General features: G+C 33.7%; 3 protein-coding genes across 3 annotated transcripts; 1 reads left to right on the top strand and 2 right to left on the bottom strand.

Moving 5' to 3' along the window:
• Window positions 1-199: 199 nt before the first annotated feature.
• Window positions 200-5,901, bottom strand: LOC129881877 (pectinesterase inhibitor 10-like). The gene is made up of 2 exons (XM_055955990.1): window positions 4,990-5,901; window positions 200-283 (listed from the first exon to the last, which is right to left on the bottom strand). Exons 1-2 carry the CDS (start codon window positions 5,896-5,898, stop codon window positions 257-259), a joined length of 936 nt encoding a protein of 311 aa, XP_055811965.1. The 5' UTR covers window positions 5,899-5,901; the 3' UTR covers window positions 200-256.
• A 980-nt stretch (window positions 5,902-6,881) lies between these two features.
• On the bottom strand, window positions 6,882-12,872 carry LOC129883189 (haloacid dehalogenase-like hydrolase domain-containing protein At2g33255). The gene is made up of 5 exons (XM_055957792.1): window positions 12,199-12,872; window positions 12,034-12,076; window positions 10,388-10,448; window positions 7,986-8,120; window positions 6,882-7,558 (listed from the first exon to the last, which is right to left on the bottom strand). The coding sequence occupies exons 1-5, from the start codon at window positions 12,551-12,553 to the stop codon at window positions 7,394-7,396; spliced, it is 759 nt and encodes a 252-aa protein (XP_055813767.1). The 5' UTR covers window positions 12,554-12,872; the 3' UTR covers window positions 6,882-7,393.
• A 1,116-nt stretch (window positions 12,873-13,988) lies between these two features.
• LOC129883188 (DEAD-box ATP-dependent RNA helicase 13) lies at window positions 13,989-23,665 on the top strand. The gene is made up of 15 exons (XM_055957791.1): window positions 13,989-14,217; window positions 15,907-16,188; window positions 17,016-17,188; window positions 17,269-17,463; window positions 18,322-18,498; window positions 19,049-19,431; window positions 19,744-19,924; window positions 20,324-20,446; window positions 20,523-20,639; window positions 21,086-21,190; window positions 22,376-22,516; window positions 22,676-22,741; window positions 22,981-23,133; window positions 23,240-23,321; window positions 23,424-23,665. The coding sequence occupies exons 1-15, from the start codon at window positions 14,070-14,072 to the stop codon at window positions 23,477-23,479; spliced, it is 2,382 nt and encodes a 793-aa protein (XP_055813766.1). The 5' UTR covers window positions 13,989-14,069; the 3' UTR covers window positions 23,480-23,665.
• Window positions 23,666-27,789: the final 4,124 nt, after the last annotated feature.

Here is a 27,789-nt window from a genome sequence, read left to right as displayed (position 1 = left end):
AACCCTAAAACAAATATCATACGGAAGTTTAACAATTACCAATAATATGCCAAAAGAGTTATGAAATCACTTTATATCAACTTAAGAAAACTTTGATTGTTTATTACAAGGAACAATCTAACACCCCCAAGGATATTAGTCTAAACATGTACAAGAGCTTTTAAAAATACAGAGTATAAATAAAAATAAGACACAATTCCCCCACATAAGGAATGAAGAGTAGAAGCTGTTGGAGACTCATTTTCGTCTTCACCTATTAAACATCACTGACCCTGCAACTAGACTATGCCAAGTGGCATAGCAAGAGTAGTATCAGTACAAACAACACGTACTGATAGGCATCATAGGTCAACCCGATACTCACCACAAAATATAAAGAAATCAACAAGAAGAAAACATGCTCTTAAGAGATTCACCGCCAAACTATATGCAAAACTCTTATAATTCTCATTAACCTCATTAGAGTCGTTCAAGCCTAACTCTCATTCCTACTAGTTGGTCCGCTGCCAACTTTGATAAAGATCAAGACTTAGCCCTCCTAACACATAGAGGAGTTTCCAACTACGGGTCACCACTAACTCTATCTAACCAGCCTGCTTTCTTTAATACTTACACGCCAATACATGGCCCTAGAATAATTAACACCTCACTTGAAAGAGGGAAATATTTAAGGGGACCAAGGCTTACCTTCTAGCCGTGCTGGCCTGCCTTGGCGGGACCTATCCCCCTCAGGCGGCCTCGCCACATCGGGATTCCTGCCGCTAGGGCGGCCTGCCTGGAGACAAAAACTTTGATTAGCCTCCCAATTTCCATTTTAACTCATGTGCCCATAGGACATCAACAATACCTAACTATTAAGTCATTAATCTCACTTCACAACGCATTGACTGCTTTCCACTTTCTTACCGACAACCCCAAAATTACTATGCGGATGCATCTAGCACCCATAACATAATCCGAACAAGCATACACAGTAATACATTATCAATTTACTATTTCAGGAGCAATATATAGTATCACAAGGTAAATCTCAATTACAACAGTCAACACAGCTACACTTAGACCTTCGATCATTTCATATCAACTACTGCACAAGATGGGTTTGTTCAATTATGTTTGGGTCAGTTTCTGTATCATCAACCATATAGTCAAGATCAATTCACAGATGATAGTCACAATGGTTCTCTCATGGAACCCATACCCAAGCCATCTATGTGTCAGATCGTGACATCCGATCTAATATATGTGTCAAAATGTGACACCCAATTCTTTATGTGTGTCAAAATGTGACACATGATTCAATATATGTGTTAGTACATGACACCCGATTCAATATCACAATCACAACCACAATCACATGTCCATAACGAATATTTCACATTCTTGCACAATCAAGTAACAAATTCATTGCATGCAATTGTTCATAATTAGTCATCTCATTAGTTTCATTCTATCTTCCCTTCATGAACAACATCTCAACAAGACTTCTTTATTCAAGGCATCACTTTGGGTAGAACAAGTTCAAGATTATAAATTTCGCGGTCTTGGATTTATAGACCAATCACAACAATATTTCATTCACCCATCTATAACAATTAAATGCATGATAAACATCATAGTATTACTCAATCATTATTAAGAGTCTCTCTATGATATAGTCTAAACCATAACTTACAGCTACAGACCATCAAATAGGTTCATGGCATGAGACCTATCAACACTAAGTCATTCACACTTACCCTTTTCTCCATGACTCGCATTACTCAAGCAATTCACAGGGAATAATCAGCATAAACACACACAATTATTGTATAAGCCTATCCTTATATGCTCAATAGCCCATAATCCCCAAGTCTCAGGATTTCGTTATGACCCAGCTATTGTCTATACTTAATCTCATAAGAATTATTGGTCTTCTAATAGTTTCACCAAGATTAATATTCAAAAATTGAGTCTTTATCACTAATCACGTAATAATTATGACCTTTGAATATAATTACATCTACCCAACCCCTCATAATAACAATATTGCTTCATCTTTTTAGTCATTTAATATAAAAATGCATGCTTGTTGTGAAAAAAATTATTTAGTAGGATATGAAATATTAAAGAATAGCTAATTAATATCGTTGTTGTTATTATTATTTTTTGTATCGATAGATTTTCGTAACTAATTGTAATTTGATGAATTGTAATAATTGATAATTATTTTATTAGTTGTTTTATAAAAGTATTGTGTTATAATTTTTTATTAATGTATTATCTAGTCTAGTTCATTATAAAAATGATAAATTTATGTCAAATCTATGAATATTTTTAAAACTTATGAATATATAACATATTTAATATTCTTCTTTTAAAAAAAGTAAAATATATTTTTCAAAAATTATGATTAAACACGTGTTAATACTTCAAATTCAAAATTTTACCAAATTCTAAATATTAAAGAATCTAAGGTCAAACTTTAGCTTGATATTTTGTAGATTTTTTTCTCTTTTTTATTGGGGGAGGGAGGGAGGGGGGGTGCACTAGTAATACGTTATAAACGAAGAAGACTTAGACACGCCACATGTGATGTGACTACATGCGGTATGTTCCTAATTGTGGTCATAAAACATCACGGGACCTTTTGGTAGAGTAGAGGAGGATTGAAAATTTTGAATTGTGGGTGTAAATGAGCTTTGAACAATAATTTATGGTAAAAATTTCAGCATAAATCAATATAATACTTAATAGTTATTGTCAATTTTGCATATAAAATTTAGATTTGTTGTGTTGGTTTAGTTAAGATTTTACTTACAAGAGGTTTTATGATTCCAATCTACTTAGTCACAATTCATTTTATAATAAATTAGCTAACGATGTCTTGCATGATTAAGAAAGTAAAATTTTAAGAAAATACACCTCACAACAGGCCTCGAACTTGCATTCCTATGGTGTTAAACTTGAGCTTTAACCAATGGCACCACAAATTTTATTATTTCAAGGCGTGCCACGTTTAATATTTATATTTTCCTTATAAAAATATACATGTATATACAGGTTTTGAACCGAGACTAGAGGGTGGCGTGGCACCCCCTCCTATATACATAAATCCGTCCCTGTGTATTAATAAAAATAATGCATGCATTAACTTTGTATATTAATATAGTATCTCGTTTGATAAAAAATTTCGGTCTATGTGTAACGTATGCAAGCATTAGTTGTACACTCTATTATTTATTGAGGAGTGTATTGCGGGATCGTTTGGTAGGATGTATAAGAATAATATTAAATAGAGTGTATTAATAATGTTTGCATTACTTATGCTTGCATTATTTATTATGTATTGTTTGGTATGGTGTATTAAAAGTAGCATGCATTGTATATTTTTTTTAAAAAAATATTTGTTTACAAAGATATCTTCCACAAATATGGTGAAAAAGATATAAAAAAAGATTTTAAAAGATAATTAAATCTTTAACCATATTAATGCACGCAATTAAATCTCTTTGCATTATATACCATAAATTTCGAGATTCAAATTTATTAATAAAAATATTATACATGTATATACAATTGAGAGGAGCAAATTGATCTCTAGATTCAAATTTGAATCATCTAACTCTATGATAATTTGATATTTATCTAAAACAATTTAGAGTTACTTTCTCTTATGTATGTATTGATCGGTTCGGTTTGATTTATCTATTTTTAAATATCCTAAATCAATAATCAAATTAATACAATACTTTTTTATCAGTTTTGATCCTTAACGGTTTGATTTTCGGTTTAACCGATAAGAAAATACTATAAATCAATTATATGACTTCTCTAATAATTTGATATGACAAGACAATAATATAACTTTACATCATGCTCATAAATAGAATGCTCATAAATAGATTCACTAGTAACTAACATGAAAAGAACACTACAAATGCAACACAAATAAAAGAACTAAGATAATAATGTGAATTAAAGGCTAAAGGACAAATATAACAATCAATAAGGTATTGATATTAATATTAGTATTTAATATTTATGTAGGGATAAAGTATTGAATTAAATATGTCTTAATGAGTTATCAGATTATTAATAACTCAATATTAAAAAATTAATATAAAATTAATAACCCAATAATTTTTTTTATAAAATCATTAAAAACCATTAATCTAATAACAATAACTCAATAACTTTTTTTATTCAATTAATTGATCGGTTCAATTTTTACACACCACACACACGACAATACTCCAAAGAACAATGAATCTTGAAGTTTTTGTAGACTATGCCAAATTAATACGGACCAAGTAAATATAAAATAGAAGGCATATTAAAATTCAATATTACAATAGCACCACTGCATGCAATCCATGCAACATTAATTAATTGGTTGTATTTTCCCCCCTCTAAAACCCACCTTTCAACTTCATTTCAGTCTAAATAATTATCCATCATTTTATTAAATTTAACTCCTTTGTAATTTGTTCGAATTCAATTTAATCCGATCATTTTAAATTCATATACACCCGGATGAAAATAGTCCTAAATCATCCATATTAACTTAAGAATGTTACAATTACACAAAATCCTAATTAATGTGCTTCACAATATTTAGTCATTCTTTTCAAACAACTCTCAACATTAAAAACGAAAAATAGGAACATATTCTATAGCTGTTATAAGATGATATTAACAAATTAGAACACTAGCTATTTCACTAAAACTAATTAACATGTAACGTATAGTAATGAATATTATTTTGTATGAATATGAAAAATTCCTTGTTGGACGATCTCCATATATGCCAAGTCAGCAGCTTCCACCCTTAAGATTTATATAATTGAAAAACAAAAAATAAAAAAGTAAGATTTAATTAGGTGCAACAATTATATTTCTCAAATTAATATTAATGTAGAAAGATGTTTAATCTAAATTTTGCAGTAAAAATATCTTACTAAATAAAAAATGCAAAAAAGAAAATAGAAATATTAAAATTAATTTTACCTTGATTCTTGTAGTTTCCTCATGCTCTGTTCCTGAAGTTAATGCCGGAATTGCAGCTGCGGGTGCCGGTGCCGGAGCAAGAATAATGGCCGCAGCAGTAGGATCAGAAATTGATCTACGAAGAGATGATTTTATAGAGATTGAATTGTTCTTGACGTTTTCCGGTGACTGGGAATTTATGTAACGACAAAAATCAGTAAAAGAATCGAAAATTGGTGGTTCTGACAGTGTCCGCCGCAGAATTTTGTTATTATTGGGATGCTGCGTTTTTGTGAATCTTGAAAATGGGAGCGGTGGTGCCGCCGCATCAGCAGTGGTGGCGTTGGTGGTAGCAAAAGGTGATTTTTCAGACCCTCTTTTGGAGAATGGTGAAAATGCAGGGGATAGTGAAGTAATTGGTGAAATGGATGCTGGACCACCCTCCACGGCGGCAGCAATGGTGGTAGAAGAGGAGTGTGGTGAATTGTGAATGACCCTTTTCGGGGATGGTGAAGTAATTGGTGAAATGGATGCCGGACCATCCTCTGCAGCAGCAATGGAGGTGGCAGCGGTGGAGAAGGGTGGTGGTGAATTGAGAGTGACCCTTTTGGGGGATGGTGAAGTAATTGGGGAAATCGATGCCGGACCATCCTCCGCGGAGGCAATGGCGGTGGCGGCGTTGGTGGAGGGAGGTGGTGAATTGAGAGTGATCCTTTTAGGGGAGGGTTCACAAGGAGAAGATTTGGGTGAAAGAGATTTTCTCTTCAGAGAGACAGTACTACTGTTCATCATGCTGCAATTTTCACCGGAGAAGACAGCTACGGTGGCAGTGGTGGTGGTGGTTGGGGTGGCAGATGTGTGGTGGCAGACGGCGGAGCAACTGTAAGTAATATTTTGCTCTGTTTTTCTGTTTCTTGTAATTTCTTTCATTCAACTGATTTCTTGAAGAGGAAAACTGATTAAGCGCGCCAATATATAAACAGAATTTTGCTGCTTTAGCGGTTGAATTTAACGTTTTGCACATTTAGTCCCTTAAATATTGAAAACTTCTATTTTAATCCTTATGTTATTTAATTAATTGAACTAGCAATTTTGATCCCTCTGCTAGTGACGTGTCTTCGCAAATTTGAGGAATAATTTGTGCATTTAGTTTCACAAATATCATTAAATTTTAATTTTGATCTTTATGATATATGGCAAAATACATTTAACATTTAATTAATTAGAATATGCAATTTGACCCATGAGTCTTCATTATATTCTTTACATCATTTGATTGTCTATGTTAAATTTATATTGTTACTCCATATTTAAGGATATATATATATATATATATATATATATATATAGTTTAAATAATGCAATACAATTTCTATATAAAAGGACCAACAATAACAACATATCCAATATAATCTCACAAGAACCAAAAACATATTTTAACAAATTGAAAATCAAATATACTTAATTATTTATCACAACAACCAAAATTAAAATCTACTAACAACAAAAAGACCAAAATTATTTATTGTGAACCAAGATAACTCTGTAAGAGTATATGAGCTAGAAGTGGTGAATAAGACTGATTTTGTTTAAATTATTGGACTAAGTAACATGTTGAAGAGTTTTATTTAGAGTCGAGACGCAATTAACAATTAGTTAAAAGGGGACGAGGGGTTTGAAAGAAAGGATTATGCATATTGTGAAGAAGTTGTCGGCTACTCTCATCTTCTTGCTAGAGTTTAAGCTTCTCATCCTCATTCTTATCTTTATCTTTAATTACTTATTATTTTAGAATAACAGAAAATGTTTAATACTAACAAAGTGATCTACACATTTTTGTAACACTTGCTAGAGTTCATTCAGAAATGTACATGTGAACTATGCAATTTGATCTACTGGGGAAATTGATGACATTTCAGAAACAATACTGCATGAATTCTAAAATGGAAGCTACACAAACAACTCTCAGACCAGCTTGGTCTCATTTCTGAAATATAAAGAAAATCTTTGCATTAACAAGTACAAATATTCCTAACAAATCTTAGCTAATATGATAAAAATCGTTGGAATTTGAAGAAGAGAGTGATTGCGCGGAAGAGCTGTGCTACCTAAGTTGCTAGAGGTGACAAGATGACGATGTCACCCCTAACGAACCTGGCTAGTCGATAAAAAACTAGTCTCTGTAAATCACCAGTTGCACCACCAAGAGCGAACAAAAACTTATATTCCCCATTTTTGGCTTGAAAAATAAATGGCTGGTCACCATCTCAAAGATTCCCGCTCACTTGAGCAAAGCTGCAATCCAATTATTCTAATCGGGCAGAAACCAAAAGAAATGTGCATGCAGGAATGCTATATGGAGGCTTACGAGGGTAAACCATGTCTCGCTCTTCAGCCAGGCAGGGGTTCCAAAGAGTTGCAAAAATCAAGATGTCAGCTCAAAATCTCTTTCTAAAAGTGACTGAACCTCAACAAGAGAAGACACCTTATAGTCTGGTTGGTGTTCGAAGTTTTTATATTCTGGAGCATCATACCTTCCTGTTTCATCGAGCAGGCAAGTAAAAGCTCCAGCTCGTTTGCCACAAGCAACCTGTGTATCAAAACCTCAAAATTTTTCATTACATGTCACTTGCACATATTTTACCATGACTTTCTAAATGACAAGAAGAGCATGAACGGAAAAAAAATAATTCACAAGGCTACAGAAAGCATCAAAGTAATTACTTAGAGGTGAGAGCCAAAGCCTGTATGCTAAGAACCGCTAAAATACGATGCAGGGACTAAGCTAATTCAATACCCTGTATATTAACTAATTTAAGGTAGCACATTATTCTATTCATACATATGCCAAGCACAAAGTTATGTCAAGTCAATTAGTACCAATATGAATTAGTTGAAAACTTAGTCAATCTAAGCGAAGGAAAATGTCACATCTCTTGCACAGATGCATCGAATCACCTATTGCAAAGAGCAGAGATGAAAGAGAAGAAGAGCAGTCAGCTTGATAGGAAGCTCACATCATCTTTAAGGCTGTCCCCAATCATCATTACTTCATTAGCTTGGACTTCCCAAGTTGAACAAATGTGCAGCAATGGAGCTGGATCTGGTTTGTAAGGACGATATTCCCTGCTCAGTGCAGGAGAAAATTTCACCTGCATCAAAAAGAGATTCTAAACTTAAGCTTTATATAGAATATGTAATAAAGACCATGGAACTAAATGTATAGCATGAGCTGATGTGAAAGATATGTTATAGCAAACATGGAGAGATTTCTTTTCTCAGGAGATTAACCATAAGTGTAACACCTGGAGGTTCCACTCAGACATCAAGCTTCCTTAAACACCTCGAGAATCCACTAAGATTTCAAGCTTCCTTTTTTTTTTCTTTTTCTAGAAGTTAGAATTCGAGTTTCTAAGGGGCCAGAAAGCAAATGACCTTTTATTCTATCATTCTGAAAGATACTAAATAATAGGATGGAAAAGGGAAGTTTGTTCACTCGTTCTTGGATTCGGACACAACTATGCATTTTAGATTTCCTCCTCTTGGATATGTTCACTTCAGAATGAGATCAGTTCTCCCTACCAAAGACTAATTCTCCCTAAACTGTTTCCCAATCCAAACACAATCTTAAATTTCCAAATAGAGAGACACAATATCCACATATATTGTCCGCGCAGATGAAAAACAGAAAAGATTGGGTGGCTTGTTCTTTTTCCATTCTTCTGATTATTTTTTTATAACCGAGAAATCCTCAAAGGCCAGTGGCACACGGTTTGAAACTCAGTGGATAATGGGCCTACCTCTCTACCCTTCTCCATTTAAATACCAAGCTTTTGTCTGGGGCAAGATTCGAACTTGTGACGTGTACATACCCACACATCACATGTTGCATTCATATAACTAGACCAAAACCATGGGGGGCCTACTTCTGAATATTAAAAGGATGAGTAAAAATACCACACAAAAAACAGGGCGCACAAATTTATTAAAGTATTAAAGCCTACGTATAACGTATTGCAGGCTCCGTACTGTTTCGGCATATTTCCTCTCTTTTACCTTTCAATCAGTGCAGTTTTTGCGCCTAAGGTGTTTTCTTTCCAAAATTCCCATGTCTGCACAACTTTTTCAGAACGCAAAACTCCTCTACAATATCACTCGTGAGTGGACCCTTCTTTGAGGACATCCATACTGGCACTGATTACTGGTGCCCAGTGCTTATCTGTCAGGATTTTACATGGCACAGTAATTAACTACTCAGACATTGAACTGAAGTTGAGCTTGACAAGCCAAATCAAGCTCAGTTGAATCAACCAACTATTCCAATATCTTAGAAAGTACATGGCTGGCTACCTAGATGCTGAAAAGAGGTGTTATCTTAGAAGAAATGCATGAGCATCCTACAAAGTTCTGCGGGCGCAAAACCACTAATAAGCTAGCAAAAAATCGATTTAAGAGCCGCAGAGTGAACAGTGACTGTTCCTTATGACTATTCAAAACGATTTTGAATTGGTTTATAACTTGTGAGCTACCTACAGTGAGACCCAAGTAAATACAAGATCAAGAAGTCAATTTAAACTTTCAGGGTTCTTTTCTCACTTTTGATGAGAAAATGAATTCACTGCAACTTCACGCATATCTCTGCTTATTTACTAGGTTTGCATGCCTTTTTTTCATGAAAAATGTCTCTTATTTTTCTTTTAAATATCATTTACAGATTTAGTTTTATTGTTTCCTTTATTTTGCCAACAAAGCAGAAAGAGGGTATTGTCCACCTTTTCTCCCTCTCCGGATTACATGTTTCAGCTACATAAAATTAAACATTATGTTACAAAGAGTGTCGTAGATTATCTTTTAAATCATTGTTCGGCCACAAGGCGGATCCTGTAAAGAAATGAATTGAGCATGCTATCATGCTTCCTTCTCGTAAGCTCAACAGCTATCTTTACCTCCTTCCCCTAAATGGGCACTGGAGCTCAGAGCAACATAATTGTGACGGAAACCATACATCCTCTAGTTGAGCTTCCCTTCCCTATTTGACTATAAAAACATACAGATTCTCCACCACACTGTCTGCACAAAATTTTTAGGCCATCACGACCTTAGCAGCTCATGATCCTCTGACTGGTAATGAGTGAAGAAGAAAAATTTAAGCTTAAATATCCATTCTGTTTCCTATTTGCGTTTACTTCAAACTAAAGAAACTAAAGCGTACAAAAGAAGATAAATTCTTCCTCTTTCTTCTCCTATGCAGTGGTGATTCTTGTTTCATCCCCACATAGAACTAGCATGGTCTTCTTTTTTTTTCTTTTTCTGGAAAGTCCAATTACCTTTGTTCACTAACTTCAGCATACAATGTCAACAAAGAATTCTTGCCAAAACAATTGTTTTATATATTTAACTGAGAAGGGAAAAAACTTACTCCAAAGCGTTCATGAAACAAGTCAACTGCATCTTTGACATTTCTAGTGATTAATCCCCTTCTGAAATAGAATTCACAAAACAATTAAAATTATTCTCTTCGGAAGAGCCAGAAACATCTAAACTGTGAAATAACATTCCCTTCTTCTAGTACATTGAGTCAATATAGGTACTTTTCAATATGAGCGAAGCATACATAAAATCTATCCAGTACAGGTAAGTCGTTAACACAGAAGCGCGAGCTGTTTCCTTCACTCGAATTTATCAAAGATGTGATAATCCAGCTTCTGGAGCTTAACTTGAACATGTCATTTCTCTCATCAAATCAAATGTGTGGTCCAAGGGAATCCATCAACAGTGAAGTGCATAAAATAATGTGAGTGAAGGTGGAAGGGCATAAAATAATGTAAGATGCCTTTGACCGATATAAGCAGATTTAAAAATCTCACAAGCATAGCATTTTGTCACAACTTATGTATCCCAAAAGAAAAACCATTCTGTCACAAGAGAATTAAGCTTGATAAGTCTTCCAACACCAACTTGAATATAATTTGGCTACATCCTCACGACAGTCAAAAAGGAGGAAAACAGTAAGTGATGCATCATAAGACAGTACAAAACACATGTCTAAAAGATCAATAAATTGAGGAAAAAATAGTTTCACGCATGAGAGAGGCCAAAAAAATGCCCAAAGAATTATGTTGTAGTAAATACTCAAAAAACTGGAAAAAAGATCTGGCCAATTTGCATCAGGGATTTGTTTCACTAGCGAAGGTAGTACAATGAGGAAGTGTAGGAACCGTACATCCCGAATAGTGAACGAGGTCTCATATTTGGGTGGAGAAGGGTAGAGGAGCAGGTCCATGATCCATCCAGTCGAAGTTGAGATTCGAAAACACTGGATTTCTTGGTTTAAAAAGAGCTGGTTAATCTGCATACCTGCATCCTCAGGCAGTCTCATGAAGCATTTTAACTTTCAACCACATCTCAAGATGGAAACTTTTAAAAGAATAAGCAAAGTTAAGGATTGAGCAAGAAAGATTAGGCACATTAGACCTTAGGTCATGACATGGATACTATAAAACAGATGGCAAAGTCAAGCGCGCACGAGAGAGCGAAAAAATAACTACTTTGATGTAGGAAAATGCTCAAACTGGTTACCGCGGAACTGAATAAAGAGAAAAGCTCACGTAGCTCACAAGGAAGATTACATCATAAATGAAAATTAAGAGGGAGCTCTCTTTCCATCCTTAAGATATAAGATTAATTCTCACCTAACCCTCCCTTTTCCATTCCCCTGCTATGTACCACTACCCCCTCCCCATGAAAATGAAAGAGCAAACAACTGAGTACTTGGATTCAGCTATATGAATCCTCCATATCCGTTTGGATCCATTCGAGCTCAACAACAACAACATGCCCAATGTAATCTCACAGGTGAGCTCTAAGGAGGATAGAATGTATCCTACCTCCAAGAGACCCTCGGCTCAAGCAATGCATATCAAAGCAATTCAAAATAACCTTGAGAAATGCTTGAGCTACCAAACTCTATAGCTTCAACTCTGCCATACTAGTTGATGACTAAGAGTTACATATTTTGTGCAAGTGACAAAAATCTACAACTTATAACTAATTAGTGAGTCTTACCTAATGTTCCTAGAATCAAGAAAACTGCAAAGTTCAGCAGCACCTACACCCAAAATCAAAATGTCAAAACACCCACAAACTAAAAAAAGATTCAATTTTTACCCACAAACTAAAAAAGACTCAATTTTTACCCACAAACATAAAAAGTAGAGAGAAAAATCTTACCAGGCATAATTTGAAGGCGATCAAGTCCCTGTTTTTCAAAATCAGCAATAACTTCATACGCCCGAAGTTGTTTATCGTGGCTCCAACTTTCAATGTGGTGCAAAATATCAATGCCAGAAGGGTTCTTGGATTTTACGGCAAGGTACTCATCATGACCAAGAACAGCCCTGTACATGGCCTGAAAGTCGATAACGGGGACCGTTAGGGTTCCGTCCATGTCAAATACGATACCCTTAAGATGGGGTTTTGGAGAAAGAGAAATTGAAGTGGATGTAGCCATTGTTGTTAAAGAACACGAAGAAAAAAGAGTTCTTGGATGGAAAAAAATGAAAGCTTTGGAAAGTAGAAGCTGCATTTATTTATATTTTAGAGATAATGAAGGAGAGTGGCTTTAATGGTTTGTGTGATTAGGAAACAAAACAAGTGGCACTGATCAGTGGGAGATGAGAAAAAGGGAATTTTAAAGGTTTGGTTTGTTGGAGAAGAAGACAAGAATGCAAATGAGTGTTTTCGGGATTTTTGCTCTATAATGAATTTGGTTTGATGTTGGATTTGGCAAAATATAATGGATTTGATGTTGGATTTGACAAAGTTTGTCAAAATCTAATCACTTTTTTAGAAATAGTTAGACAAATATTATGCGAGATAAATGAGGGGAAGATGAAGGGTGTTGGAGATACAACTGTCAAAATAGACCGGTCCAATTCAATTCACTTCAACCCTAAAGGGTATTGAATTAAATGGGTTAGGATAGACTGATCCTTTTAATTAAAGAACTTATAAAATAGCAGTTTAATTCAGGCCTAAACGAGCTATAGATTGGCCTCCAATTAAAAGATGGACAACATTGACCTCTTAGATAAAGTTTATTAAACATTGATCAACACAATACTAACAACAAATCAAAAATTTATATGTCCATGAGTTGCACACACTTTAGTGAAATACTTACAAAACAACAAAATAGGCAAGATACAACAGTCAACAGTCATAAGATTAATCAGAACAACATACATTACATGATCATTTTTCAATAAAATAGACAAAGAGATGAGAAACGAGAATTTAAGCATAAACACAAAAATAAAAGAGGTCAAAAATTCATAATTATAATAACTTTAATTGTTTGACAAAATAAAACACTACTTAAAATATATATAATAAATTTTTCTAAATTCACGATCCACGGGCTGGCCTCTAAGGCTCGTAGGTTGAGCCTATGAGGCTGGCGGGTCAAATGAGATTGGCTAAAAAGCATTGTTCCTAAATGGGCTGAAAAAATTTAGTACAACCTCACTTAATTCAAGAGTTGGGTTAGATCGACCTCACGGGTCAAACCCGACAATTATTATGAAATATCACTGATATAACTTATTTTTCTTATTTTTATTAAGGAGTGTATTTAAAAAAAAAAAAATTCAAAAAAAATATTTAACCAACCGAACATAAGGAAAAATTGAATGTCATACCGTACACACCCTTAATCGAAAATGTTAACTTTTGACTAATTTAAAGGACTAAAACTGTTTATGTCAATGTATATTTTGGGGACTATTTTAAATCCACTTTTAAATAAAAGAGACCATTTTTATCATTTTCTCGAGAATACAAAGGTGGAATGTTATTTTGTTTTCGTTTTTTCGCATTCAATGAGAGGGTCTCATTGTCCATTTCGAAAAATAAATGAGACGTATCTGTAACTATCAGAAACTAGTGTGGAGGTCTTTGTAATTTACAAAAAGAAATATATAATCACTTCCAAAAAATAAAAAATAAAAAAAATCGAAAGGGGTAAAGCCCTAAATGCTTGTTGTTAAACCCTGTTTCTCCTTCTGTTCTTTTGTAAGAGAATTTTTGAAGTCTGTGTAGCAATGGCTTCTCAAAATTCAGATAAGAAGAGAACAAAGAAACGAAGGCGAGTTGAATCAGAAGAATCCGAGAGAATCAACTCACTAAATTGGAACCCAACAATTACAGAGAAAGTCTCCTTCCTCATTGGCTCCAATGAGCTCGAAGGAGGTTTTTTTTTTTCTTTTCTTTTTTTCTGTCTTTTTGCATTGAATCAGCTGTATTGTTCTTTTTCTGATAGTTTTAGAGAAACCCCACAATTGTATAATGTTGAAGGTTTAGCAACAATTTAAAGATTGGATTTTTAGCTTATAGTCTCTTGGGGAAGATAAATAATTTAGACCAAATTTGGCTTCAATGAGCTCTAAGGAGGGTAGGGAGCGGCCCCCCAATTCTCAACCCCAACCTACACAAGTGGTTTTCACTTGGTTAAAAAAGAATTTGGAAGAAAGTCAAGCGCACCAAGTGCGTGTTTATTTTTCTTCCCTTTTGCATTGAATCAGCTGTATTGTTCTTTTTCTGATAGTTTTTGGCAAAACCCACAATTGTATAAAGTTGAAATTTAGCAATAGTATAAAGATTGGATTTTTAGCTTATTATCTCTTGGGGAAGATAAATAATTTAGACCAAATTTGGCTTCAATGAGCTCGAAGGAGGATTATTTTTCTGCTCTTTTGCATTGAATCAGCTGTATTGCTATTTTCTGATAGTTTTTGAGAAACCCCATAATTGGATTGGGATAGTTGTATAAAGTTGAAGTTTTAGCAACAATATAAAGATTGGACTTTTAGCTTATTATCTCTTGGGGAAGATAAATAATTTAGACCATATTGGCTTCAACGAGTTCGAAGGGGGTTTGTTTGTCTGCCCTTTTGCATTGAATCAGTCATATTGTTCTTTTTCGATAGTTTCTGAGAAAACCCATTATTGGATAGAGATTGTTATTGTATAAAGTTGAAATTTTCTAGCAACAATATAAAGATTGGATTTCTAGCTTGTTATCTCTTGTGGAAGATAAATAATTTAGACTGGATTGGCTTCAATGAGTACGAAGGAGGTTTATCTTTCTGCCCTTTTGCATTGTATCAGTTGTATTGTTCTTTTCCAATGGTTTTAGAGAAAACCCATAATTGGATAGAGGTTGTTATTGTATAAAGTTGAAGTTTTAGCAACAATATAATGATTGGATTGTTAGCTTATTATCTCTTGGGGAGGATAAATAATTTAGTTCAAATTGGATTCAAGGAGTTTGAAGAAAGCCACTTTGTTTCTCCCCTTTTGCACTAACTTCTTTCAGGATGAGGTGGATTTTTCAGATAGTTTAGAGAAAGCTCACTATTGGATACAATTTTTTATTGGATCAAGTTGACACCTTCAACATGTTTTCTCTTGGTGTCAAATAAAAAATTTGACTTTCCGCGAAAGATGCAATAATTAGCCTATATTATGGACCCAAACAGAACATTTATGATATTGAGGATTCATATGCCTTCTCCAGCTAGCTTGGGTTTGAGGTGTAGTTATTATTGTTGTTGTCATTGCTGGTTCTCTTGGCAAATAAAAGATCCATTTTTAGCCTTTTATCTATTGGAAATTATTAGAACTTTTTTCGAGTGGTTATTTTGCGAATTTAAGAAATTGCGCATCCTAGGAGATTGCAAACCTTAATATAACAATAGCTGTTTGGTTTGTAAGCTTTCTTAAACTCTGGGTATTTTTTTGTTTGTCATTAAGCTTTCTTGTATTCTGTTGATTTTCCCCTGTTGTTAGTTAAAACTTATGTGTTTGTTGATTTGGATTGTTGAGCACAAATAATTTTGGGTTCGAAGGACTGACACAGGTTCGGGTGCTTGAGTGTAGGTTTTATGTGTCTCGAAGAGATCGATGAATCAGAGTACAATTTGGGTATTGCCAAATCAAATGGAGGAAGTGAAGAAAAGGGGAAGACAAGACCGAAGAAACAGAAAGTAGATATCAAAAATGAGGAATTGAATGGTGAAGCTAAGGGTGAGAGCGAAGAGGAGACTGAGGAGGTGGAAAAGGAAACGAAACAGAAGAAGAAAAAGAAGAAGAAGAATAAGAAAGATAAGATCAATAAAGATGCTGTAAATGAAGCTGAAGGAAATGAAGAGTCACCAGCTGGTTAGTGTTGCATTAAAATCTGATATTTTCCTTTTTGTAAAGGCTTCTCAATAAGTTTAGTATAATGCTAACTTGTTCTTTCATTGAGTCTCTGGATATTTTCATAATTTCTGAAATTCTGGTATCAGTCACTTAACTTCAAGTTCAATGTCGATGCATTACAACCTTTAATGACATTGGCGAATCTTTCAATAAATTCTTTGTTAGTTAGGTATTTTTGGATGTCAATGCATCAATATCTTGACCTATTGTTTCACTAAACTATGTTCTGTGTTTTTGGTTTTTGAAGTGGCTCTGTAAGTGATATATTTTGCAGTCAGTTGAATTCAGTTCCAGTAATAAAATAGAAATTTTACCTCTGCTTGAATTTTGGAAGAATGCAGGATAAATGCAAAGAGTCAGACCAGAAGAATATGTGATTTTTTTGCTAAATGTATTGGCCATTCATCAGGCTTCTAATTGTTATAACTATAGAAGAAAAAGAAAAGCAATAGGCATACTTTCCTATACTTTCTATTTCTACAAGTTCTTCTAAAAATTCTATTACTTCGACTGGTGCTCACTAGAAAGCTTTTGACCTACTTCCGTTTAACTGTTTTAATATATGGGGAATGTTCACTTACACAAGTTTGGAGTAGACCGATTAATTTTTATTGGAAAAGAAACTGGTGTGAGTTAATATTGCAGTCGATATAGTCCTTAATTACTCTTTCTGAACGAATGACTAGTGCCTTGTCCATTGGTTTTATCATTGCAACATGATCTCACGTTGAAGACTTCTCTTACGATTTGGTATTAATTCTTGTTTTGAAATTTGATTCGAACAGTCACTGATGGAAACGATGATCAAGAACAAGATTCAATAGATGAAACAGAATATTATGCATGGAATGAACTGAGACTTCATCCACTGCTCATGAAATCGATATACGCATACAAGTTCAAAGAACCCACACCAATACAGAAAGCGTGCATTCCTGCAGGTGCTCACCAAGGAAAGGTTGGTTATGTGATAAAAATCGAGGTATTTCACTGGAGATGATATACAATGATATTTACGCTGGTTGGTTTGTGTGCCAGGATGTTGTGGGTGCTGCAGAGACAGGTTCAGGGAAAACGCTAGCATTTGGTCTGCCCATTCTTCAACGTCTGCTTGAGGAGCGAGAAAAGGCCGAAAGGCAGCTTCCAGAAAATGGAGAATTGGATGAAAAAGTTGCCTCGACAGGTTTCCTCCGCGCTCTAATTATTACTCCCACAAGAGAGCTTGCCCTTCAGGTGATGATTCTCATATTACAACTGTTTTCCTTTATTATTTCAAAATAATAAGCTGATATCTTGTCATCCATTTAGGTTTTGTTTGAAACAAAGCAATATGAGGTTCTGTCAAGAAGTTTGTATTTATACCAAGACACCTGTAATGGAATATATGCATTTGTGTATATATATTTAAACGCACCAATACACACACACCTATAATATATGTTTGCATGTCTCTGGTCCCAAATGCTTGTTCAAAATATGTAAGTAGTAGAAAGCAGCTGCTTGGCAATTTTTTCCTTCTGGATTTCACGCTGTTGGCGGCAAGCATTCCAAGTAATCACCCAGGAATTTTGTATGTTGTTTTCAAAAAAAAAAAAAGAAATAATCACCCAGGAATCTCTTTTGATCAAGATAAAGGTAGTAATGTCACAGAAACAAAAATGTATTGATGCTGAGGGTTATTCTGAGATGCATCAAGTTCAGGATATTATTTCCCTGCAGCCCCCCTTATCCAATCAACACTAGGGGGTAAAGAAACAGAAAAAAAGGAAGAGAATATATGCTTAACTTATGGTTGATTATGTTAAGTGTGTGTGTTCCTATTTGCTTCTACTTTCCTGTTTTAAGTCCTTCAGAATGGAATGTGGACTTCATGTTTTATTTGCATTGCAGTTCTTGTTAACGTAGTTGGATCTTCCTTTTGTTAGTCAATATTTTTGCCTGGCAGTGCTATCTATATCTTTAGACTTGGCTGGGGCGCTGGGTTAGTTCACTGCAACTCATTTTGATTGCACATTGTGAGGGGTTTCTCAGTTGCAGTTTCTTGCCCATCCTTTTTTTCTTTTTAAATTTCTAATAATTTCTTCTCTCCAGGTCACTGATCATCTGAAGGAAGCAGCAAGACATTCCAATTTTAGGGTTGTCCCTATTGTTGGTGGAATGTCAAGTGAAAAGCAAGAAAGACTTTTGAAAGCAAGGCCTGAAATTGTTGTTGGAACTCCAGGGAGGCTTTGGGAACTTATGTCTGGTGGTGAAACTCATCTCGTGGAGGTTAGTGGCAATTTATGACATGTGACAGGCTTGTTTCACAAGGCGACTCTTCCTATGTCTCCCTTCTCCCCAGCCTAAAGGAAAAAGGAGGGAGAGAAAGGAAAAAAGAGAATGATCTGTTGGCTAAGCAGCCAAAGGATAGAGAGAGTTTATTCTGCCTCTTAATCTATGAAATAGCTTTCTGTATTGACCTGTTCTTTTCACGATAGAAAATTATTTATGTTATTGAACCCTCAAAATCCTCTGTTTCAACTGGTTGAAGGTTTACTCTAACGTAGAATGTGAATCCTAATAAGGTTGTTCACAGGGGTGTCTGTTACCTGGTTTGCTCAATAATTGCAATTCAAGTGTGAATAACTTCAAACTAAAGATTGTGGTGCTTAAGGCCAACTGTTCATCAATTATTTGTTGTCGCTTCTCATGACACCTGATAATCTGAATGGTCCTTGTCAGTTACTCCACATTTGTTATAGTAGGTTGAAACATGCATTCCCATGTTTCTATCCGTTCTATAGAGTGGATGATGTTATTTTCTTTTTTGCTTGTGCAGTTGCATTCACTGTCATTTTTTGTGCTGGATGAGGCCGATCGGATGATAGAAAATGGCCATTTCCACGAGTTGCAGTCTATAGTTGACATGCTTCCTATGGCTAGTAAATCAACTGATGACGATTCTCAGAAATCACAAAATTGTGAAACAGTTTCCAGTGTCCAAAGAAAGAAAAGGCAAACATTTGTGTTTTCTGCAACCATTGCTTTGTCTGCCGATTTCAGGAAGAAGCTAAAGCGTGGATCACAAAAATCAAAAGCAAACGATGAGTTGAATTCAATAGAAACTCTGTCTGAGAGAGCAGGAATGAGGGCAGATGCGGCAATCATTGATCTGACTAATGCATCAATTCTAGCCAACAAGCTTGAGGAGTCATTTATAGAGTATGTTGGTATTTCTTGTTTTTTCTTTTGAAAATAATTTATGCCAACTTTATCGACATTGGCCAAACATCACCTCATCTTGCTATATACATGTTTCCAATTAATTTTGTGCTTATGTGCTGGTGAAGTTTAATCTTTGCCCAGAGTTTGCAAATTTTGTATATATTTCGGCGGATATACCCTTTCCTTCAAATTGCTATAGTTTTATATTAAACTGAAGCTTCTCACATATTTCTGCTGCTGTAAATACGTACTTGTTTTCACCATCCATGCTCACCTGGTGTGGAATCGATCTCCATTGTTGGGTTGCAGCTGCAGGGAAGAAGATAAAGATGGGTATTTGTATTACATTTTGAGTGTTCATGGACAAGGTCGGACAATTGTCTTCTGTACGTCCATTGCAGCTTTACGCCATATCTCCTCCCTCTTGCGCATCCTTAGCGTCAATGTCTGGACACTTCATGCCCAGATGCAGCAGAGAGCTCGACTTAAGGTCACTTTTTTATGATTTCTTTTCCATATTAGGTTATGCTCCAATTTCTTTTCTTTCAAATTGTCTGGTAATTCTTCCGCGTAGAAAAGGAGATGTTCAGTCTAGTGCCTCTTGATTGGTACACCAATGATCTGTTCTCGAATTATTTAGAGCCTGTTTGGATGGGCTTATAAGCCAAAAGTCATAAGTTAGGATTTCTATGACTACAGTCGTGACATTTTATCCACTTGCTATGAGATTGTTTCATATAATTGAGAATAGAAAAAGATGTCATTTTGATCCATCTTGTCCAATCGTCACATCAATGTGCTTTTCCTACTCACAAACACTGAACTATTGCACATGTGCTTTACTTTGTGCTCTGTTGCCTTATCTTCTTAGCCATTTTGTTCAATGCAGGCAATTGACCGTTTTCGGGGACACGAGCATGGTATACTCATTGCTACAGATGTTGCAGCCAGAGGTTTGGATATTCCTGGTGTTCGAACTGTCATTCACTATCAGCTACCTCATTCAGCTGAAGTAAGTTTGTAATGTGCCCTCTTGTTGGTAGCTTGTTACAATGTTCACAATTTCAATCTATGAAAATTGTGTGCAGGTTTACGTTCATAGAAGTGGAAGAACCGCTAGGGCTCATTCTGATGGGTGTAGCATTGCTTTAATCACACCAAATGATACCTCAAAGTTTGCTGCTTTATGCAAGTCATTTTCAAAGGTAATCTTCGAATATCCACTGGAAGGAGCAAATACTCATTAGATGGATACATATCCTCTTTAAATGAGCGGAAGCGAGGAAACCATTCATTTTGGAAGTTGACTCGATATGTATAGATTTTTGAGCATATGAATACTTCCTTTTAGATTTTTAACTTTTGTGATTATTTCGTTCTATATTCCTTATACAAAATGATTAGATGATGCAGTGACATTATTTTTCTCTGAGCAGACTGCTTCTGGCTTCTCTTTTCCTGATGTTTTAGAGTTTCTTGCTTCTATCTTTCTCGGTTGGTCAATTGTAGCTGTATGCTTAACTTGGTTGACACTCATTTCAAGACATATTATTTTTTTCTCCCTCCTGTCTTTGTATTTAAATTTTTTTTTATGAAAGCTCTATTTGAGTATCAATTTTTTTGCACCAATGGATGCTGTTGTTATTTCCAGGATAACTTCCAGCGGTTTCCTTTAGAAATGTCATACATGCCTGAAGTTATGAAACGATTATCCCTTGCACGTCAAATAGACAAGATTTCGCGAAAGGACTCTCAGGTGATCTTCTGGTCCCATGTATCTTTGAGTGTTAAAATGCTTCTTCCTATGTCATGGTTATGAGTCTGTGTGACCAATCTAACTCTGATGATTGTAATGCTTTTTTCTTGATAATGCAATTTACTTTACACTTCAGAAGCCTCTTTTGTTCGTAAGCAGCTAATGTTCTTCACTATAGTCCACTAATGTTCTTAAGCAGCTAATGTTCTTCATCTTGTAATCCATATGCTTCTTATTAGCATCACTTTATTGTACGCTGATTCCTTCTTATATTTTGGGACATACCAACTTGGTTACTAGACAACTAGTATTTTCTTTTTAGGAAGCATGTTGCATACTGTTTTGAATTATCATTGAAGGGATAAAGATATGTAAATGTTTTTCCTTTCGTGGATACAAAATTGTTAAGATACTATTATTCTTCCTTTATAGTTGTTTTGCTAAGAAGAATCTAGCACAATTAGTTGAAAACTTCTACCTTATTGGTTTATCTTTTCTTTTGGAACAAATTAACATGGTTATGATACAATAAGTAGTTTTCCTCGTAGAAATCTTATTCCATTCTGCTATAAATTCCATAAACAGCTTAAAAAGAAGGATTTTTTGCTAGAGTATAGTGAAATATTTTTTCTTTGTGTTGGGATTTGTACCATATATGTTAGGAGACAAAAACACTCTTAGTTGATCATTGCTTTAATAAGAAATAATCTGCTGAAAGTAGTTGGAAACTTCTCCCTTATTGGTTCCCTTACAAAAATGTTTACCAACTTATCTGTATTAACCCAAAACGAGGAATAGCTTAGTGGTAACTGACTAACTGGTAAGGACCCTCCACCCCCAACCTTATGGTTGGGATTTCGTGTCACCGAGGGAGCAATGTAGGAAATAGCCACTGATGGGCCCTTCCCTTGGGTTTTGGGTTTTGGGTTTCAGAAGATTTGGGCTTTAAGCAACATCCACCACTACGCTTCACCAAGCTAGTTGGGGATCGGCTTATCCAAATGCGTCCTATTTGATGGGTGGTATTCACAATTTAAAGGAAAATAACCTATTAAGCAAATTGTTTTCTCTGTATTTAGCGAGTAACTTGATCTTAAAGTTCCAGAATATTGTTTCCTCTTTTTGCCGCTTGTAAATTGTGTTCAGATATATACATTTGGCTCATTGTTAGTTTCCTTTTTTCAGGACAAGGCCAAGAAAAATTGGCTTGAGCGAAGTGCTGAATTAATGGAACTAGTTTTGGAAGATGATGATAGTGAAGAGGAAAGAGTGAACAATCATAAGCGAAAGAAAGCCACGTCTGCTCAACTTACCAAGCTACAAGAGGTCATTCTGATTATTAAATTTCTGATATTAATATCTAAAAAGAGGGCAGCTAGGTGCAATAAGCTCCCGCTATGTGTGGGGTCCAGAAAGCGTTGGACTAATTTGGGTCTTAAAGACTCTTATTTATACTGAACTATTGAACTTTTTTCGGAATTGCAGGAACTCAAAAATCTTCTTTCACGGCCATTGCAACCCAAAACATTCTCAAAACGCTACTTGGCTGGGGTGAGTTCTTGAAGTAATGTGATGTTTCTCAGAATGACTGCTTTTCTCCAAAAGCCATCCTTCCGTATATAAGCTTGAAAGATAATATTGGACAAATAGACTACCTATTTTTTCTTTCTAAGCTATGTGGTACAAGAATGAATAACATAATCGTTTTCTTTGGCGTTTTGGATGACTCTTATTTTGGACGCATACATCGCTTCGTGTGTTAGTCTAAAAGGTTTTGTTTTTCTTTTCAGGCTGGTGTTTCACCTCTCCTTCAGAACCAGCTGGAGGAATTAGCTAGGCAGAAAAATCCAAATAACTCCGGAGATGTTAAAGGGAAAAAACTGATTGTTATTGGTCAGGATTGTGTCGAGCCCCTCCAGGCACTTAGGAGTGCTGGTCCAGAGGTAATATAGAAGTAATTGTTTATATGTGTATTATCTTCAACAATACAGTCGTTAATGCTACTTTCGTTCCTAAACTCTGCCTATTACGCGCCTTTTACACTCGCAGAGTAAATTGAATCTGAAGGATATGGCTGAAAAGCGGAGAGATATAACCGAGTTAAGGAGAAAGAGGAAAGACACCAAAAAACGTATTCCCCTCACCACTCTGATAATTAACATTGACATCTATTGTTTGCCTTTTATCTTCCAACCTTAATTCTTGCCATCTCTGTCCTGTTTCCATTTCACAGGTTTGCGTGAACAACGACGAAAACAGAAGAAAAAGCTTCAAGCAGGAAAAGAGTGATTCTTTATCTGTTCTGTCAGAGGATTCGAACTCACGTATAGATTTTCTATGCTCATGTAAACGACTAATGACTAAATTAGATAACTATATATCACACTGCCAATTTTGTAGTTTACAGCTTTAAGTTTAAAAGGCCAAATCATGTTGTAAAGACTATATATATCTGATCCCAAATTCTTGAATGTATTTTCTCAAGGTAAAAAGATTTTTTTTGTATGTGTTTATTTCAGTTTAGATAATTTGGTGAATCTAAATTTCGAGCCAAGGGTCTATCAGAATTAACTTCTTTACTACCTTACAAAGGTAGGAGTAAAGTTTGCGTACATCTTACCCTTTCCAAACATAGAGGTGTCAATATTAGCCCATGAAATTATAAATCGCCCAACTAATCCATCTTTGGATTGATTATTGACCCCTCTATTTATTAGTTTAGCTCAATCCATTTTTGTCTATCAAAGTTTGGGTTGATATTTATTACTGCGATGCATGAAAAATTTAATCAAAATATCTTCAAACAAGATGTTTTCATTTGATATGCTATATATATCATAATAATAAAAAATAATAATTTATAAGATACTAAAAATATTATGAAAAAATAAATAAAGTAATTTAAATTTTGTAAGAGTTATAATTTGCATTTTAGTCCAAGTAACTTTTAGATGGATTAATAACTTACTCATTTATTAATTCGGTCTATTTTGATCCGTTCAAATTCAATTTTATCCATTCATTTGCCATCTGTATTAAATTTCACTTTCACTTTCACTTATACTGAATTTGGTGGCAGTGAATGCAAATATCCTAGAATTTACTTCCTCGTTTTAAATTGAACATCCACCTACTTTATATATATATATTAAAAAGATTGAAACTTCCCATAAAGGAAAAAAAACATGTACTTTCCAGAAAGGGAAAAGTTGCAAACTTTTACTCATTTTACATTTTAGTGTTCTCCCCTCTTTTTTTGCAAATTCTTCTCTCATTTTTTAATTCAAAATGACTTTCTTTTTCTAGATTATTTTCCTTGTTTCTATAATTTTTCCTTTTTCGTTGGTGGGGTTGGGTAGTGGAGAGGGGAAATATAAGTTTTTAAGTGTCTAATTAAAAAAATATTTTTTAAAAATATTTTAATAAAATTTCTCATGAATCAATTTAAACTATATATCAATTCAATTTTTTAAGAGAATTTTGAATGAGTTATATTATAAAAGTCAAATTGGATTGAACCAATAAATAAATACTAAATCATTGAATGGATAGGGCAGGATGAGAGATCATATTTTTCATAGGTTAATTTTATCACCAACTACAGGGAACTAAGTTCCAGTCAGCTATCGAAAAAAAAAATTGGTCTCGTAATTTAGATTTTCTTATCATTTACGTTCACGTGGCCTATCGATAAATAAAGTAATAGAAGAATCATGAAATTTCAGTTTTAAATTTCATGATAAAATGAATTTTAACCTATCTAACTCTTGATTAAGGGTCTATTTGGCCATATGATATGAAAACATGAGATGAAGTTGAAGTTTTATTTAGACATACAATTTGAACTTTTTATGTTATATATTTTCTCATAAACATAAAAATCTCATAAGTTGCAAAACTATAAAAATTGTCTCAACTGTTTATACAATCTTGCCAAATAAGCAAAAGTTTATAAAATCGCATTAGTTGTAATGTTCAAGTTGTTAGTATCTAAGGAAATTATTTTTGCACTTAATATCACAGATTATAGTGATTAGTCTTTTCCACTCCATATAATGATGGAATTTTTTTATTATTAAACATTGATGTGAATGAAGCGGTAATAAATTAGATCAAAAATAATAAATTTGGTGAATATAAATGATAAACTAAGAATTGATTTGAAGTAAAAATAAATTTTATATTGGAGAGAATAGTCGTTATATGAGATATAGAAGGTTTTAAAAGTAATGATGTGAATTATAAATTTTATTTACATATGAAACAAATGGCCAGTAGATATCTATAAAATAAATATGGGTTATTTTGACAAAATATAAACTTGCGGGTCAATTTTTATATTTGAAAAGTTCATATCATCAATTTGAAATTTTTAAATCATGATTTTTGGTGAATTTGAAATTTCATCTCATTATATGAAATCAACATAAAATTACATGTCCAAATGCTGATTTCATCTCATGAGGTGAAATTGATGGTCAAACGCCTACTAAGGATAGCGGGTATTCGATAGGGGGGTGTATCGATCGGTTCGATATTAAGTATTATCGATTTTGTGTATCGATTTTCAATTTTTTTAAATATGTTAAACCGATAACCCAATAAGAAAATACTTTCAAAATAAATATACGACTTTTCCAACAATTTTCGAAAATCTTGAACATTATTGAAAAAAGGAAAAAGAGTTTATTAAGGAAAAAATTCAAATGCTCATTAGAATTAACCCCAATTGGAAAGAAATATTCTCTTAATTATTTACCAACGAAGTCGAATTTTTTGAGAAAGTGGATATTGGGAAGAACAAGAGAAGTAAAAAAAAAAAAAGAGAAATCAAACTCACAATCCTAACCGTCGCCTAAATCTTACCGTCGTAATTGTAACTTGCAAACTGTAGCCATCATTCTTAGTTCTTTAGATTTTGAGTTTTAACTTTGTGAACCTAAAGCGACAAAACTTATAGGATAAATGCACTGTAAACTATGAAGTAGTGTGAAGTGTGAATTGTATAGGGCAATGATAGTATGATATAATGATTATATATTTATATTAATATTTTTTGTTTGATATTTATATATGAGTAAATATTAAAATAGTAAATTATAAGTCTTAATATATTATCGATTTACCTAATAATTCAATATTAAAATAGTAAATTAATAACATTTTTTTTAATTCAATTTATTACTAGATTCAATTTTTTAAGTATTTGTTAAAATAATTGAGGTGTCGTATATCATTGTCATAAGAAAGTTGACTATCTCTAGAAGCTGTTTTTTTTTCTATATTGGTGACTGTTGGTTGATGTCATTTGACGTCAGGCAATACATTAATTAACAAGTAGTAAATGTTGCTATTAAATTATTAATTGCAATCCAATTCAACGTTGACTTCCTTGTAATTACTTTTTTCCGTCAAATTTTAACTTAACACATTTATTAAGAAAATAATAATTAGTATATAAATTTATTATTTTATTTTTATTAATTGATAAAATCTTAAACATATTTACTTACTATATTTTTCAAAGATATTAACTCAATGTTAATAAATTAAGGGTATAATATGAAGAAAAAGTGTCATCCCTTGATTTATCAAAAATAACAAGTAAAAAAAATCAAATTAAAAAATATTTGACAAGTAAATAAAAACGGAAGGAGTAATTCAACATCGACTAGATATGATATTCTTCCGTTTCTTTTTAGTTGTCAATTGGACCAACTTTCAAAGTTAAATTAGATTAGATTAATTCAATATTTTAAAGTAAAAATTTAGAATTTAAAAATTATACGAAAAATATTATAAGTTGCAATTATTTTTATATTAATATAATTATAAAATACATCTTAAAATGTGAGTCGAAATTCATATTGTTTGATTCTCAAAAAGGAAACTTTAACAACTAAAATGGAACGGAGAGAGTATTTTTTTTTAGCGTTAATGTACATTCACATTTTTATACAGACATAAATTCATAGCAATTAAATCAACATTGATAGTTCCCTTCCCCTTTTTATTCAGCCACTTGTGGTGGTTCATTAAGAGAAAAACAAGATCACACGCAAAATTATGGTGTATTGATTAATAAAGTGAGTAAAAAATTATGAGATTTGAAGTTCTTATATTATTGAAGGCAAAAATATAAGGTGATTTTCGTTTATTTGTCCAAAGTTTGGTGGACATAATAACTCAATACATGGCGTTGGTGAGAACTAAAAAATATCTCATGAAATTTATCGAGATGTGTACAAGCTAACTCAAATAGTACGGTCGTTATCTTACTATTAATAATATCATTTTTTTTTCATCGCAAATCAGTGAGAAATTTGTATTATATAACATGATTTTTCCACTTATTTTCTACTAAACCAGCTCACTGAAAAAATACCTGGTAGGAAACAGATTCTTACTTTTAAGTGGGAAATTTTCTAAGTTTTCCTTAAGAAAACATTATTATTTTTTTTCTCATCGATTCAATTAAAATATTTATGAAAATAGCTCGTGCATTTCGCTAATGGTTCATTTGAATTAATTTTCTTTTAGAGCCTTAATTGTGATTTAAAATTTTCAAAAAAAAATAAAAAAATTGTAAAGATATTGCC

Source organism: Solanum dulcamara, chromosome 3, assembly GCF_947179165.1.
Source record: "Solanum dulcamara chromosome 3, daSolDulc1.2, whole genome shotgun sequence".
NCBI lineage: Eukaryota > Viridiplantae > Streptophyta > Magnoliopsida > Solanales > Solanaceae > Solanum > Solanum dulcamara.
The sequence above is the reverse complement of the archived record's forward strand: the minus strand, read 5'-3'. Positions and strand labels throughout refer to the sequence as shown.